This window comes from Nelumbo nucifera, chromosome 4, assembly GCF_055504915.1.
Source record: "Nelumbo nucifera cultivar China Antique chromosome 4, China Antique-T2T, whole genome shotgun sequence".
Classification (NCBI taxonomy): domain Eukaryota; kingdom Viridiplantae; phylum Streptophyta; class Magnoliopsida; order Proteales; family Nelumbonaceae; genus Nelumbo; species Nelumbo nucifera.
Window position 1 is genome coordinate 72,897,428 of NC_142652.1, and position 15,271 is coordinate 72,912,698.

The 15,271-nt window shown below is 39.8% G+C and overlaps 1 protein-coding gene and 1 non-coding gene across 2 annotated transcripts; one reads left to right on the top strand and one right to left on the bottom strand.

Moving 5' to 3' along the window:
- Nucleotides 1-1,831: 1,831 nt before the first annotated feature.
- Nucleotides 1,832-2,663, bottom strand: LOC104611272 (uncharacterized). Its single transcript, XM_010278258.1, has 2 exons — nucleotides 2,228-2,663; nucleotides 1,832-1,890 (listed from the first exon to the last, which is right to left on the bottom strand). Exons 1-2 carry the CDS (start codon nucleotides 2,661-2,663, stop codon nucleotides 1,832-1,834), a joined length of 495 nt encoding a protein of 164 aa, XP_010276560.1.
- A 967-nt stretch (nucleotides 2,664-3,630) lies between these two features.
- Nucleotides 3,631-3,738, top strand: LOC148800722 (small nucleolar RNA R71). Its single transcript, XR_016071025.1, has one exon. It is a non-coding gene; the product is annotated as a small nucleolar RNA R71 (small nucleolar RNA).
- Nucleotides 3,739-15,271: the final 11,533 nt, after the last annotated feature.

Below are 15,271 nucleotides of genomic sequence, written 5' to 3' on the forward strand. Positions count from 1 at the left end.
CCTCAGGTCTCACCCAAGCAGCTAAGACAATCCACCCCAACCAACTTGGCGGTACATCCATGTTAGCCTTGGTAGGATAAATCTCTCCAGATCTATCCAATGGGTATGAAGATTCTAAACTAACACGAATCTCATATGTGTCCAGTTTAAGGGTTTTACACAGAAACACACCATAATAACATGAATCAAATATGTAATTTATCATTTACAATAAATGTCATAATGTACATCATGCTGATTGGAGCTAAGGGCATACACTGTCTAACAACTTCCACTTGCACTTAGGTCCAATCGGGTACTAGCCAGAGTGCCATACTTTCCACATGTTTCTCAAACACTTTCTTTGTAAGTGGCTTAGTCAATGGGTCTACTAACTATCTCCTGAATCAAGACGTCCCCTCTACTAACTATCTCCTACAGTACATGGTACTTCCTCTCGATGTGCTTCGAATTCGAGTGGGCTTGTGGCTCTTTAGCCTGAGTTATAGCTCCATTGTTGTCACACAACAGTGGATTGAGTGATGTGCTGAACAAAACTACTCCTAAATCCTGAATGAACTTCTTCATCTAGACGACTTCATTAGCAGCTTCACTGTATTCGGCTTCGGTCGTGGAATCTGCGGTGGAACCTTGTTTACTGCTTTTCCAACTAATTACATAGGCCCCCATCGTAAAGACATACCTAGATGTAAACTTTCTATCATCTAGATCTGACTGGAAATCGGCATCAGTATACCCTTGGATCTGTAGTAAACTACCATCGAATACCAAACAAAACTCTTTTGTCCTTTGAAGGTATTTCAGTATGTTTTTCACAGTTGTCTAGTGTTTCTATCCTGGGTTAGACTGGTATCTACTCACCACACTCACTGCCTGAGCAATGTCAGGATGAGTGCATAGCATGGCATACATGATGCTCCCTATGGTTGAGGCATAGGGAATCTACTTTAGGCCCTCAATCTCCTCGGGAGTCTTGGGAGACATACCCTTGGAGAGAGTGACTTCATACCTGAAAGGAACATTTCCTTTCTTGGAGTTCTCCATACTGTATATCTTGACTATTTTGTCAATGTAAGTAGACTGGGATAATCCTATTTTATCAACCTCAATGCCCCTGGAGGACACCTTATGCCCTAGAACGATTCCTTCCCTAACTAGGAAATGACATTTTTCCCAGTTCAAAACAAGGTTAGATTCCTTACACCTTTGAAGTACCGTTTTCAAATTCAGTAAGCATTCATCAAATGATGATCCATAAATAGAGAAATCATCCATGAAGTCATTGATGAAATCACCAAATAATGGCATCATACATCGCTGGAAAGTGGCCGGTGCATTGCACAGCCCAAATGGCATTCTCCTAAATGCAACGGTTCCATATGGGCAAGTAAAAGTGGTTTTTTCCTAATCTACAAGGTACCCATTGCACTGGTAGGAAGCAATAATATTCGTGCCCTGCAAGTCTCTCTATCATCTGGTCAATAAATGGAAAAGGGAAGTGATCTTTCCTAGTGGCCTCATTTAGCTTTCGATAGTCTATGCACACCCTCCAGCCAGTTATTGTTCTTGTGGGAGCTGATTCATTATTTTCATTTATAACTACAGTAATCCCACCTTTCTTTGGTACGACTTGAACAAGGCTTACCCATGATGAGTCAGAAATTGGATATATAATACTTGCTTTGAGCCATTTTAGAATTTCTACCTTTACTACCTGTTGCATTTTAGGATTCAGCCTCCTTTGTGGTTGTGCCTTGGGATTGCAGCCCTCCTCCATCAGAATTTTGTGTGTGCATACCAACGGGCTGATCCCTTTTATGTCAGTGATGCTTCATCCTATGGCCGATATGTGTTGCTTGAGCACCCTCACAAGCTTTTCCTCTTGGAGACCTGTCAATTCAGAAGAGATAATTATAGGTAAAGTGGAACTGTCTCCCTTGTCTTGGTTTGCATTCTTCTTGGCCAGCTTCTAAATAATTCATTGCCTCCTCTACCTCGTCCTCCATCACCTGCATGCTATTACATGAATTAATGATACAGTTTTCAAAGGGGTCATCTATCTTTGATTTATTAATTTCTGCTGCCACCACATCAATGGAGTTGATTACATATATTTCATGTTCTCTCGTGTTGGGATACTTCAGAGTTTAGAAAATGTTAAATATCACTTCTTCACCATTGATCCTAAGAGTAAGTTGACCCTTTTGTACATCAATTAAGGCATTACCAGTAGCAAGAAAGGGTCTCCCTAGAATTAATGGCATCGATCTGTCCTCCTCCATATCCAACACAATGAAATCAGCAGGGATGATGAAGTTCCCTACTTTAACTAAGACATCTTCCACTATTCCCCTAGGGTATTTAATGCTTCGATCGGCCAGTTGTAGGGTAATGGTGGTAGATGTTAGTTCATGTAATCCAAGTCTTTTAAAAATAGAGTAGGGCATCAAATTTATACTAGCACCAAGGTCACATAAAGCTTTCTCAAATTCAGCATTGCCTATGGTGCAAGGGATAGAAAAATTCCCTGGATCCTTCAGTTTTGGGGGTAGCTTATTTTGAAGAATGGCCGAACATTCTTCGTTTAGCTTTACCATCTCGCAATCCTCCCACTTCCTTTTGTTGGGCATTACCTCCTTCAGGAATTTGGCATACTTCGGCATCTGTGACAATACATCAAGAAGAGGAAGGTTAATATGGATCTTTTCAAACACTTCCAAAAATTTTTCAAATTGTTTATCTAATTTAGCCTTCAAGACTCTTCTTGGGTAGGGGATAGGAAGTTTAATTTCATCTAAATTCAGTTTAGGGGTGCTTCCCTCATTCTCTTTTTACAGCTTGGCCGATTCAGCTTCCCTGTCGTCTTCTTGGGCTTCGTCGACTGTCTTCCCACTTCTTAAGGCTATGGCGCTCACATGCTCTCTGGGATTCTTTTCTGTGTTGTTGGGTAGCCTTCCCTCCTTCCTTTCCGATAGCATGCTTACAATCTGCCCCACTTGAACTTCTAAGTTCTTGATTGATGTTTCTTGGCTTAAGAACCTCTTATCTTGTTCTTGAAACCTTGCTTCAGTGGCATTAATGAACTTAGAGATCATTTCTTCCAGATTACTCTTTTTTTCTTGTGGAGGCAGCTATTGTTTGAATCCCATGGGTGTCTTTGGTTGATTGTTGCTCCATGAAAAGTTTGGATGATTTCTCTACCCTGGGTTGTATGTATTTGAATATGGGTTGAAGTTTGACATGCCAGCATGAGAGATAAAATTAGCATTCTCATGAGAAATAAAATGACTATTTAATTGACAATCAGAATTAGTATGCCCTATTTGACCACATAAATCGCATGAGATGCTAGATGGTGTATTAATTGCTGCAACATTAAAAGTGTCAAGTTTCTTATTCAGCTTAGCAAGTTGCGCAGATATGGCTACAAGGGAATCGATATGGTGTACTCCCATTTGATTGGTTCGGTCATTGCTCCACTGGTAGATGTTTGACACCATCTCCTCTATTAGGTCATAAGCTTCCTCCGGTGTTTTTCTCATGATCGTGCCACCTGTGGCTGCATCAATAATGGATCGATTAGAGGGGTTAATACCATTATAAAAAGTCTGAATCTGTCGCCAAGTTAGTATCCCATGGTGAGGACACTTCCTAAGCATCTCCTTGAATCGTTCCCATGCTTCATACAAGGATTTCCCTCTCAAATTGAGCAAAAGTAGTAATATCATTTATTAACTTTGTTATTTTAGAGGGTGGGAAATATTTAGCCAAAATTTTTTGGGTTAGATCATTCCAAGTGGTGATACTTCCTGTAGGGAGTGAGTTAAGCCAATCTTTAGCTCTATCATGCAATGAAAAAGGAAATAATCTAAGCCTAATAGCATCATCACTAACTCCATTAAGTTTAAAGGTATCACATATTTCCAAGAATTTAACAATGTGTGCATTGGGGTCATCACTTGGTAACCCACTAAACTGAATGCTTGTTTGGATCATTTGAATTATTGCAGGCTTGATTTCGAAGTTGTTGGCATGAATGGTGGGCTTGCAAATGATGGATGTCGCCCCATTAGTGTTTGGACAAGCATAGTCCAATAGGGTGCAATTCCCTTCTGCCATCTCTCCTTCCAACTCTATTGTTGGTTCGCCAATAACAACCTCCTTTCTAGCTTTACCTTTGTTTACCCTTTGCAACAAGCGAAGGGTCCTCTCAATTTCTGGATCAAATTTAGCTAGTCCTTCCTGTCTAGTGCGTGTTATGCACTAGTAAATCTGAACCAACAAGAAATCGAACAAGTAGAAAAATAAAATAATAACAAAATGAAAACAGCAATAATAAAAGAAAATCCAAATTAATCAAGGTCAACAAGTTTTAATATTATTTTAGGATTAAATCCCCAACAACGGCGCCAAAAACTTGAAAGCTATGATTATATAACCCTAGCAAGTGCAATAGTTATCAAGTAGTATAAAAAATATCGTTCCCACAGGGATTTAACAAAATAAGTATTAGAACCATAGTCTTCCCTAATTATTTGGACAATCGAAATTCAGATTTGAGCAAGAACTACTGGAAATAAAAACTAGAAAAAGAAAATAGAAGCAAGGGTGATCACTAACCGAATATGCAATGGATGAAATCGCTAGGGCTTTTGGTCCACCTAACCAATGTAATGAATATTAATGGATTCGATTAACCAAGATTATTTGTCATTTTCATAAGCTGAGGTCTTTCCAATTTTATTTAATATTCTCTCTCGAGATATATTAAAACTATGTCCATTGGGTAACCTTTCGATCTCTCGAGTAGATCTCTCAAGATGGAAATGCATTAAGTCCAAGAAAAACCATTAAATTCAGATGAATCATGTATATATGTCTCTATATACCATTCAATTCACACTATGAATTATTCAGTCGATTATGTGAATTCCTCTCTCGATTCATTCACATAACACAATTCAATTAAGAGGTGGCCAAACTCTTAATTGCATTAAGCACAATAATTCATAGACTATATGGAAATCACAATCTTGGATAAATTATAAAGATAAAAATATATTCATTAACATGGTTAGGCTTTCCACAGCCCTATCAAGAAACAAATCAGTTCATGATAAGAGAATTAAAGCAAACAAAGGGAAAGAAAGAACTCTTGAATTCGCCCATGGTGCTGAGATCTCCTCTTCTTGCCGCCACCTTCTTCTTGAAGTTTCTTGAATTCTTGATCACCTTTCCTCTGTTTCTTGACTTCTTTTCTCCTCTCTTGACTGATTTCTCAATGCAATTCGTCATCCCCTTGGGCTGGTGCACCCAGCTCTCATATAGCTTACAATTTCTTGGAGTTATCTCAAGAATGGATAATCCAGCCTTGATCCAAACTCCTCATCTCCTATCCCATCTTCTCCTCTCTCCTTATCTAAAACCTTTCTTAATCTTTCTGGAATTACATTTAAAAGTTTAAGTCTAAGAGGACTCTCGAACTCTTGAATTCGAATGGGCTACATTAATATCTTGGGCCGCCTCAATGTTCTTCTGTGAAATGGGCTTTAGCTGGGAATTGGGCCTCACTACAAAAGTGCTCCATCTTTGGGTCAGGATTTGACTTCGATGTAGGCCGAATCTATGAAATCCCAAAACATGAACGTTGTAGATTTATCTCTTATATTTCCAGTGGATCTTGAATTAGCCCAATCGGAGCTGGGATATGAAAGTTAGACCCGGATTACTGATCGCTGCCGAAACTGTGAAAAACCCATCCGATTAGCCTTTCTTTGCTCCTAATGCCTTCTTTCATGCCCTGAATCAAAATACAAGAGATATGAGTCCAATTAAGTACTAATTAGGTATGAAAGACAAAATATTTGGAGATAAAAATGTGATAAATTCTACCATCATCAGCCACTATCGAATTAACATGGGCTAAGCACTTATGTCGCATGTACACAACACATCACATCACATACATCACATGCATGGAATCCATAATTTATCCAATCAATTAAATAACTGTAAAACCAATAAATAAATTTAAAAAAACTTTCAGCCCATTTAAAGCCCATAATTTTATCAAATAATATTATCTAGGTATATGGGTTGAACTGCAAAGAGTAGTTCGGCCTATATAGCATTTATGCTGAATTGGGCTAAAGCAATTTTAACAATCGAAAACTGGGTTTTACAGATGTGGGCCGAATTGCATCATAAAATTAACCATCAACTCCTCGACCCATATAGGAAATTTTAGGGTTGAGAACAGCCCCCATCGAACCATAGATTCAATCCAACCAGTTTGGTCAAATCTGGTTCGAATGGGTCTAGGGTTTGATGTTTATTTCAAGATCCAATTCAAGAAACATGATCTGAAAATAAAGAAACTGATACATGACAATCAAGGATCTGTAAGAGGGCTATTCGTAAGACTGCTACCCTGCAAAACAATGATCAATTCGTAGTTTGCATTTTCCAAAACTGCAAATCGTAGATCGCTGAACCCTAATTTTTCTATTAATATTACATCAGATTCAAATTCCTATACATTCCATCTAAAAATAATAATAATAAAATTAATTACAGACCAAGAATGAATAAGAAAAAACGCAGATGCGTAGATTTCTTGCGCCGTAGAAAAGATTTCGATCTCCTCCATATGAACATCCCAAAATTCAAGAAATATAAATAGAACAATTCTAATTATATAATAGAATGATAAAGAATTATTTTTAGATCATTTTCCAAAAACTGGGAACCGATTTCCCAGAAAAATCGCTAACTGCGCAAATTGGGTAGAATAGTTTCTACCAATTTGTGCATATCAAATTTGGTTCAATTTCGGTTCAAGAATCAAACCATGGCTCTGATTCCACTGAAGGGATGAGAGATCGATCATATGGATGGCCGAACCTTGTAGGAAGGTTGGGCAAAATTTCAAAAATTTTTCTCTCTCCCATCTAGGAATCGCATTCCCTATTTTAGAAACCTGCATTTTCAAGGATCGTTCTTGAAACCAAAACTGGACCAGACTTGAAACCAAAAAAGCGGAGAGGGATATACCTGATACGAAGTAGTAGTAACTCCCAGTGAATGTGTTCACGCCCAAGGAGAATATCAAAACCCTTTTCCACCGAAGATGACACAGTGTGTAATGATGCAGGATCAGCAGGATGACTCTTCAACAAGAACTAGGATCCTTTAGAAAGAATCGAACTGGGGCTGGTGAGCACGACTTCAAATTGTTTCTTCAGCCAAGAAATAATATCAAGAAACTTTCTTGATCAATTCCTCAAGAGGAGATCGTACTGGGTAGGGATGGCAAGAATATGAGAGAATTCTTCAAGTTGTTGTGTTGTTTAATTGAGGAATTCACCCCCTTTATTTATAGCCTTCTCAGGATCAACCTCCTAATCTAATTAGGAGAGAGTTCCTTAGTCCAAAAATGATATTTGGATCTAGACTCTTGAATGGATAAGACTTATCTTATCCTTCAGCTAATCCTAATCAGATTATAAATCCTATCTTGCCTCCTTTTAATTAACTAATTTAAGCCCAGTTCGAATTAGGCTTTAGGCCCATTAAGCTTATGTGCTCACTTACCCCTTAACCTGTTGTCTAGTTGGCTCTCTTTGTATGGCATGGGACTCAAACATTGATCTACACATCAGCCACATGGGTTCAGCCCAGCCTTTGTTACAAGGCCTGGCCGAATTCATTGTAGGAGACAGCGAACCCCTGAGTCCATCACTATGGGCTCTTAATGGGCCCAAAATTTACACATAATGGTCCTTGGGTCCAGCCACCTTATGAAAACCCAAGGACTGTGGGCAGATCCTATTAGACAGTGTATGCCCTTAGCTCCAATCATAATGACGTACCTTATGACATTTAATGTAAATGAATAAAGTACATATATGATTCATGTTATTATGGTGTGTTTTTGTGTAATACCCTTAAACTGGACACATATGAGACTCGTGTTAGTTTAGAATGTTCACAGCCGTTGGATAAGTCTGGGGAGATTTATCCTGCCAAGGCTGACACTGATGTGCCGCCAAGTTGGTTAGGGTAGTCTGTCTCAGCTACCAGAGTGAGACCCGAGTACAAGCAGTGTAGGTTTACTTGAAACCTTGAACCGGATCAGAATTCCAGTATTGCCTTGGACCTTGGAGATTGATGGGCAAAGTTGGAAAATTACACCTGACCCTTAGACTCGATTATGATACTCCTTAGAGGGGGTAAAAACCTAGGTATGTTGGGACAGTCTGAGAATTCATGTAAGTGGGTGATCATAGTGACAGGATCAGCCCCTTTGTTAGACAAAGGTAATGATCGGGGATGCACTCTCTCTAATGGAAACCAAGACTGCCAGCAACCGATTTCAATCGTTGAAATTTATTTTTACAAAATATATTTATATAAAGATATACATATATATATTATTGTTTCAAAATGTTTGCAAAAGGTTTTAATTCTTGGGATCCATGTGACTAGAGAGTGCAACACTATTCCTTGCAGCCGAGGGAGAGGTCCTCTCTTGTCTGGTAGTGTTTGATCATTATGGGCTGAGAGGTTAAGTGTAAGACCATTAAGGGTAATACCTGATGGGCTAATCTTGCATTTGCCCAGTCCCTGGGTTATTATAAGGTGGCTTGGCCCAGGGACCACTTAGTGTAAGTGTTGGGCCCATTAAGAGCCCATGGTGATGGGCTCAGGGGTTCACTGTGTATAACAGTGTATTCGGCCATGCTTTGTAACATAGTCTGGGCTGAACCCATGTGGCTGATGTGTAAATCAATGTTTGGGTTCCACGCCATACAAAGAAGCCCAACTGGGCAGTGGTTTGGAGGGTTACTGAGTACATGGACTTATTGGGCCTAAAGACCATTTCGAATTGGTCTAATATGATTAGTTGAACAAGGGCGGACCTGGGATTTGGATCAGTAGATAGGATAGGGAGTTATCCCTATCCACTCAGAGAGTCTAGATCCAAGTAGAGATTTGGATCTGGAAACCTCCTAATGAGATTAGGAGAGCTGATCTAATCTACAGATAAGATAAGGATTTATCCTTATCACTTAAAGAGAGTCCATATTCAAATAAGGATTTGAATTAGGAAAGTCCTAATGGGATTAGGAGCTGATCTCTTTAAGTCTATAGAAGGAGGAGGGGTGAACCATTCAATACATCTAAAAACCCCAGACATCAGATCTTAAATCACACAGAGAGAAGACAACAACAGTGTGACTACGCCATCTTCTCCCTACGTTCTCCTCCAGTTGCTGCCAATTGCTAGTTCGATCTTCTTTCTGTAGAAGCGATCAAGAAAAGTTCTTGATATCAGTCTTTGGAGAAAGGCTGATCTGAAGTCATGCTCACTGCCTCCATCGAATTCTTGCTGAAGGGTTCGGTTCTTGGGAAGAACACTGCTGATTCTGCTCCACCCTACACTGTGTCATATTCAGTGGGAGCAGTCTTTGGAGATTTCTTTGGCGTGAACACCTTCATTAAGAGTTAATGCTACTCTGTATCAGGTATATCCCTCTCCTATCTTTTGGTTTAAGATCTGGTTCGGTTCTTGGTTCAAGATTGATCATTGAAAATGCAGATTTTCTAAAACAGGGAATGTGATTACCACATGGGAGAGAGAAATTTTTGAAATTTCGCCCTACCTACCTGCAAGGTTTGGCTATCCATATGATGGGTCTCTCATCCCTTCAGTGGTATTAGAGCCATGGTTCAAATCTTGAACCGAAATAGATCATATCTGAACCTGTGCAAATGGGTAGATGGCGTTCTACCCAATTTGCACAGATTGTGGTTTTTTCTGGGAAATTGTTTCCCAGATCAAGGGCGAATGATCTGAAATTAATTCTTTATAAATCTGAATTTTATTTAGAACTGTTCTTTATAATTTTCTTGATTTATGGGCTATTCGTACAAAGGAGATCGAATTCTTTATTGGCGTAGGAAATCTACGATTTTGCAGTTCTATTAATTTTGGTCTATAATTAATTATTTTTATTTTAGACTGAATGTATAGGTATTCGATCTGATGTAATATTAATAGAAAAATTAGGGTTTATTCTTTTTATTTTATTCCAAGATCGAAGCTAGATGTGCTGGAGAAGGAGAATTCGCAGAAGGAGAAATCGCAATCTGCGATTAGCAGTTTATGAAAATGCAACCAGTGATCTAACGATTGTTTGGCAGGTTTGAGATGTGCGAACAACCCTATTACTGATTCTTGTTTGTTCTTTAATCTGTAAATTTAATTTTAGATCATTTTCTTGAATTAATTCTTTAATTAAAAATAAACCCTAGACCCATTCGAAAATTGGTCCAAACTGGTTGGACCAAATCTGTGGTTCGATGGAGGTTGATGTCAGCCCTAATTTCCCACCTTTGGGTCAATGGATTGATGGTTAATTATGATATTTAATTCGGCCCACACCTGTAAGGCCCAATTTTAAAGAGTTAAAACTGCTAAAGCCCACCAATTGCAGAAAAGCTATATGGGCCGAACTGCTAACTGCTATTCAGCCCATATAGCTAGATAATATTAATCAGTAATATTATAGATTAAAATGGGCTTTAATGATGGGCTTTACATATATTAATTGATTGGATCAATTCTATCCTTACATGTGATGTATGGATGTGTAATGTGCAACGTACATGGGGCATAAGTACTTGGCCCATGCAGATACGATAGTGGATCTTGCGCACACCATGGCTGAATGCACATCATTGCCATGGTGTCCCTATGGGTCATTGGATGACCTCCCTTAGTGGAGGGCCCCACACCCTTGAAAAGGATTCGTGTGGAACCCTAGCCGTTTTGGGCCCACTAGAAATCTAGCTTTATGAAAGTTAGTGGGAGCCACTTTGGTTTGACCTAAATTAAACTAGGGCGTAACTTTTGTTCCCTCCTAAAATATGAGTGCATGTGATAGGGAGATTCATATGATGAATTCTCTAAAGGCCTTTCATCATTAGCGTGAAGATGGGTCCTTCATAATGAGGAAACGCACCATGAAATTGGGCTATCCATTTGTTGTTGGATCTGTTGGAATGTTTCATAAGATGATAAGGGCGTCATAGACCGATGTGGGAGGGGCCTATCCTAAAATGGAAGACTCTCTCACGGTACCTTGGCATTCACGAATATGATGGGTGAGCACTTACTGGACAGAAAGGTTTAACCTAAAATGGCAATGAACCTTGTCTGATAGAGGCGAAAGGGAAAGCTCATACGATGAGTAGAAATGATCCTTCACAGAAAGGTGGTGGGGTTATACAGCTGAAACAATTGGCTCCATGCATCCTATGTGATTTCCCACATTTTCAGAGACATATGTCGCTGTCTCCGTCACTGAGATAGGAGGGAAATCTCGGAGATGAACAAATGGAAATGGAACATAGATTAAAAGCCATATCTATGTAGATAACATGAATCAAATTTGGTTGTGGACTAATGTTTGCTTTTTACTAGAAATGGCAAACAGACAATTTGCAAAACTGATGGATGACAACAAACTTAAAGGACCAAACTATGTTGACTGTTACCGTAACTTTATGCTGGTCCTGACTTTTGAGAAGTTGGACAAGGTGACAAAAAACCTTGCCCCTGAGCGTCCGGGTGATAGGGCTTCTAAGGCCCGTAGGCGGGACTATCAGGATTGTGAGTTGAAAAACTCCTTGGCCTGGTGCTATATCATTGTCTCCCTGGACAATCCGATACAGAGACAGTTTGATCAGATCAAACTTGTTAAGGACATATTGGATAGTTTAAAGACAATGTACGAAGAGCAGAACCGTTCTACTCGACAGAAGGTCTTGAAGCAGTTCATGACCGCACAGATGTCCAAGGGAGAGCAAGTTCATGACCATTGTCTTCGGATGATGGGTTATATCAATGAGCTTGAGGCTCTTGGATCCGGGCTGGATCATGTGACCCAGATAGATGCCATCCTGAATTCTTTGCCTCCTTCCTTCAATCCGTTCATCATGAATTACAACATGAATAAGCTAAATGCCAACATTCAGGAACTCAACAATATGTTCCAGAGGGCCGAGGAACTGATTAAGAAGGATGAGCCTATTGCTATGCTTGTTGAAGCTAGCAAGTCAGGCAAGAAAAAAAGGAAGGCTAAGAAGAAGCCCCAGAAGAAAGCCACCAAGTCCAAGAAGTAGAAGAAGGACAGAGCATTAGATGCTTGTCACTTCTGCAAACAAACTGGCCATTGGAAGAGGAACTATCCTCAGTACCTAGAATCCAAGAAAGGTAATTTTGAATCCTATGTCATAGAAACCAATTTGTTGGTAACTTCTGCTTCCTAGTGTATTGATTCTGGGGCATCGACTCATGCGTGTAATTCACTGTAGGGGTTCAAGATAAGCAAAAAATTGAGTGACGGAGAAGTAACTCTTTACTTGGGGACTTCTGCAAGTGTTGCAGCTACGGCTATAGGAATCGTAGAGTTATTTTTCAGAGAAGGATCTATTATACTTAAAGATTGTCTTTATGTACAAAATTTGAGAAGAAATTTGATTTCTGTTTCAAAATTGTGTGCGGATGGATATTCTATTCTTTTTAGTAAAATATGATTACTGTTAAAAAAATAACAAATTCACCACATATGGAGAACTTGAGAATGGTCTCTATGTTCTTCATCCTTCTCTGGAAACTAACATAGCCGAAACTACATCGGTTGATAACCCCAAGAAAAGAACCCGTGATACAGTTAATCCCACGTGCCTGTGGCATTACTGACTTGCCATATTAATATAGATCGTATCCAAAGGTTAGTAAAGGATGGTCCTTTGGATTTTCTAACTGTAGAAGATCTTCCCACTTGTGAACCTTGCCTTCAAAGTAAGATGACGAAACGATCATTTAACGGTAAGCCTGAAAGATGTACAGGCACACTTGACCTTATACATACTGATGTATGTGGTCCCCTAAGTATTAGGACTCGTAACTAGCACCTGTATTTTATTACATTCACCAATGATTATTCTCGGTATGGTTACGTGTACCTAATGAGACACAAGTCTGAATCATTTGAAAAGTTCAAAGAATTCAGACAAGAGGTCGAGAAAAAGTTAGGGAGAGAAATTAAGACCCTTCGATCGGATCGAGGTGGTGAGTATTTCTCTAACGAATTTATGGACTACTTGAAGGTGAATGGGATAGTATCACAGTTGGTTCCTCCTGCTACACCACAGCTAAACGGTGTTTCAGAGAGGAGGAATAGGACCTTATTGGATATGGTCCGGTCACTTCTCGTGCACTCCGAGTTGCCCACATCCTTTTGGGGTTTCGCATTGGAGACAGCGATATACATGCTGAACTGGGTTCCAACCAAATCAGTTCCGAATACTCTATATGAACTTTGGACCGGAAAGAATCCAAGTGTCATACACTTGAAGATTTGGGAATGTCCAACACACGTTAAAAGAACAAGTGCAGACAAATTGGAATCCAAGGCCAGTCGTTGCCTATTCATAGGCTACCCCAAGGGCTTTGTGGGTTACCTATTCTATGATCCAGGAGAACAGAAGGTGTTCTATAACAGAAATGCCCATTTCTTGGAGGATGCTTACATCTTGAACAATCATCGACAGAAAGTTGTTCTTGATGAGGAGAGCTCAGGGTCAGTGGGAGATGTCCCATGAGTTCCAGGTAATGACCAACCTAGAAGATCTACCCAGGTATCCAGGACTCCAGTCCGTTTTGGCTATGACCAGGATAGTTACCTAGTGGAATCTATGACTTGTGAGGAGGATCCCGTTGTTAGACAATTTTGTTTGCCCTTAGCTCCAATCAGTTTTGGTGTACTTTTGACATTTAGTGTAAATGAATAAAGTGCATGTTTGATTCATGTTGTGTGGTATGTTTCTGTGCATGTTTGATTTATCCTGCCCAGGCTGACACTGGTGTGTTGCCAAATGTTGGGTGGCCTGTCTCACCCACCAGGGTGAGACCCAAGGCACATGTAGTGTAAAATTACATGAATCTTTGAACCAGACTAGAATTCCAGTATTGTCCTGGACCTTGGAGATTGATGGGCAAAACTAGAAAGTTACACTTGACTCCTAGACTCGATTATGATACTGCACTAGGTGTCAGATTTGGTTATCTTTGATATGGTAATCAGTGAGATCCTTAGCGGGGGTCAAAACCTGGGTATGTTGGGACAGTCTGAGAATTCATCTAAGTGGGTGATCATAGTGACAGGATCAGCCCCTTTGTCGGACAAAGGTAATGATCGGGGATGCACTCTCTCTGATGAAAACCAAACTACCGGCAGTTGATTTCAATCGTTGGAATTTTGTTTTGCAAATTTTATATATAAGATATATAGATATGTATAGTTTCAAAATGTTTGCAAATGGTTTTAAATCCCAGGATCCATATGAGCAGAGAGTGAAACACTGTTCCTTGCAGACGAGGGAGAAGTTCTCTCTTGTCGGGCAGTGTTTGATCATTATGGGCTGAGAGGTTAAGTGTAAGGCCATTTAGGGTTACACCTAATGGGCTAATCTTGCATCTACCTACAGTCCCTGGGTTTTTATAAGATGGCTTGGCCCAGGGACCACTTAGTGTAAGTGTTGGGCCCATAGAGTCCATGTGATGGGCTCAGGGGGTTCACTGGGCTCTCCAATGAATTTGGCTAGACCTTGTAACAAAGGTTCGGCCGAACCCATGTGGCTGATGTGTAGATCAATGCTTGGGTCCCATGCCATACAAAGAAGTCCAACTAAGCAACAGTTTGGAAGCCTGTTGAGCACTTAATACATATTGGGCCTAAAGCCCATTTCGAACTGGCTGATTTAATTAATGCTCTTAAAGGGGCGAATTTGAGATTCAAATAAAGATTTGAATCTGGTAACCTCCTGATAAGATTAGGAGTGGGTTGATCTAATCTGCAAATAGGTTTAAGATAATTCCCTATCCAAATACAGATTTGGATTGGGATAACTCCTAATAGGATTAGGAAGTTTCTTAATCACTAAGAAAGAGGAGAAACCCTAGTCTTGAATTACTAGAATTCGAACCAAGGTTTCAGTAGAACCTCCTCCTGCAATTTGAGATTGGATCTCAGAAACCCTAGAGAGAAGAATAGCAAATATGCCAATTTCAGCTCTAGAGTTCTTCATCAGCCACCGCCACCATTCACTGCCTAGTTCGATCTCTCTGAGAGGGAAAGATCAAGAAGGTGTTCTTGATATCAGTCTTTGCTAAAAGGCTGATTGTGTACGGTGCTCTTCG

What these genes read in the sequence shown, in the direction of transcription:
- LOC104611272 (XM_010278258.1), bottom strand. Translation starts at nt 2,663, where the DNA reads ATGCCGAAGTATGCCAAATTCCTGAAGGAGGTAATGCCCAACAAAAGG. An exon ending in GAGACCCTTTCTTGCTACTG is followed by an intron (nt 1,891 to 2,227) that starts GTAATGCCTTAA and finishes CTGAATTGACAG; the next exon opens with GTCTCCAAGAGGAAAAGCTT.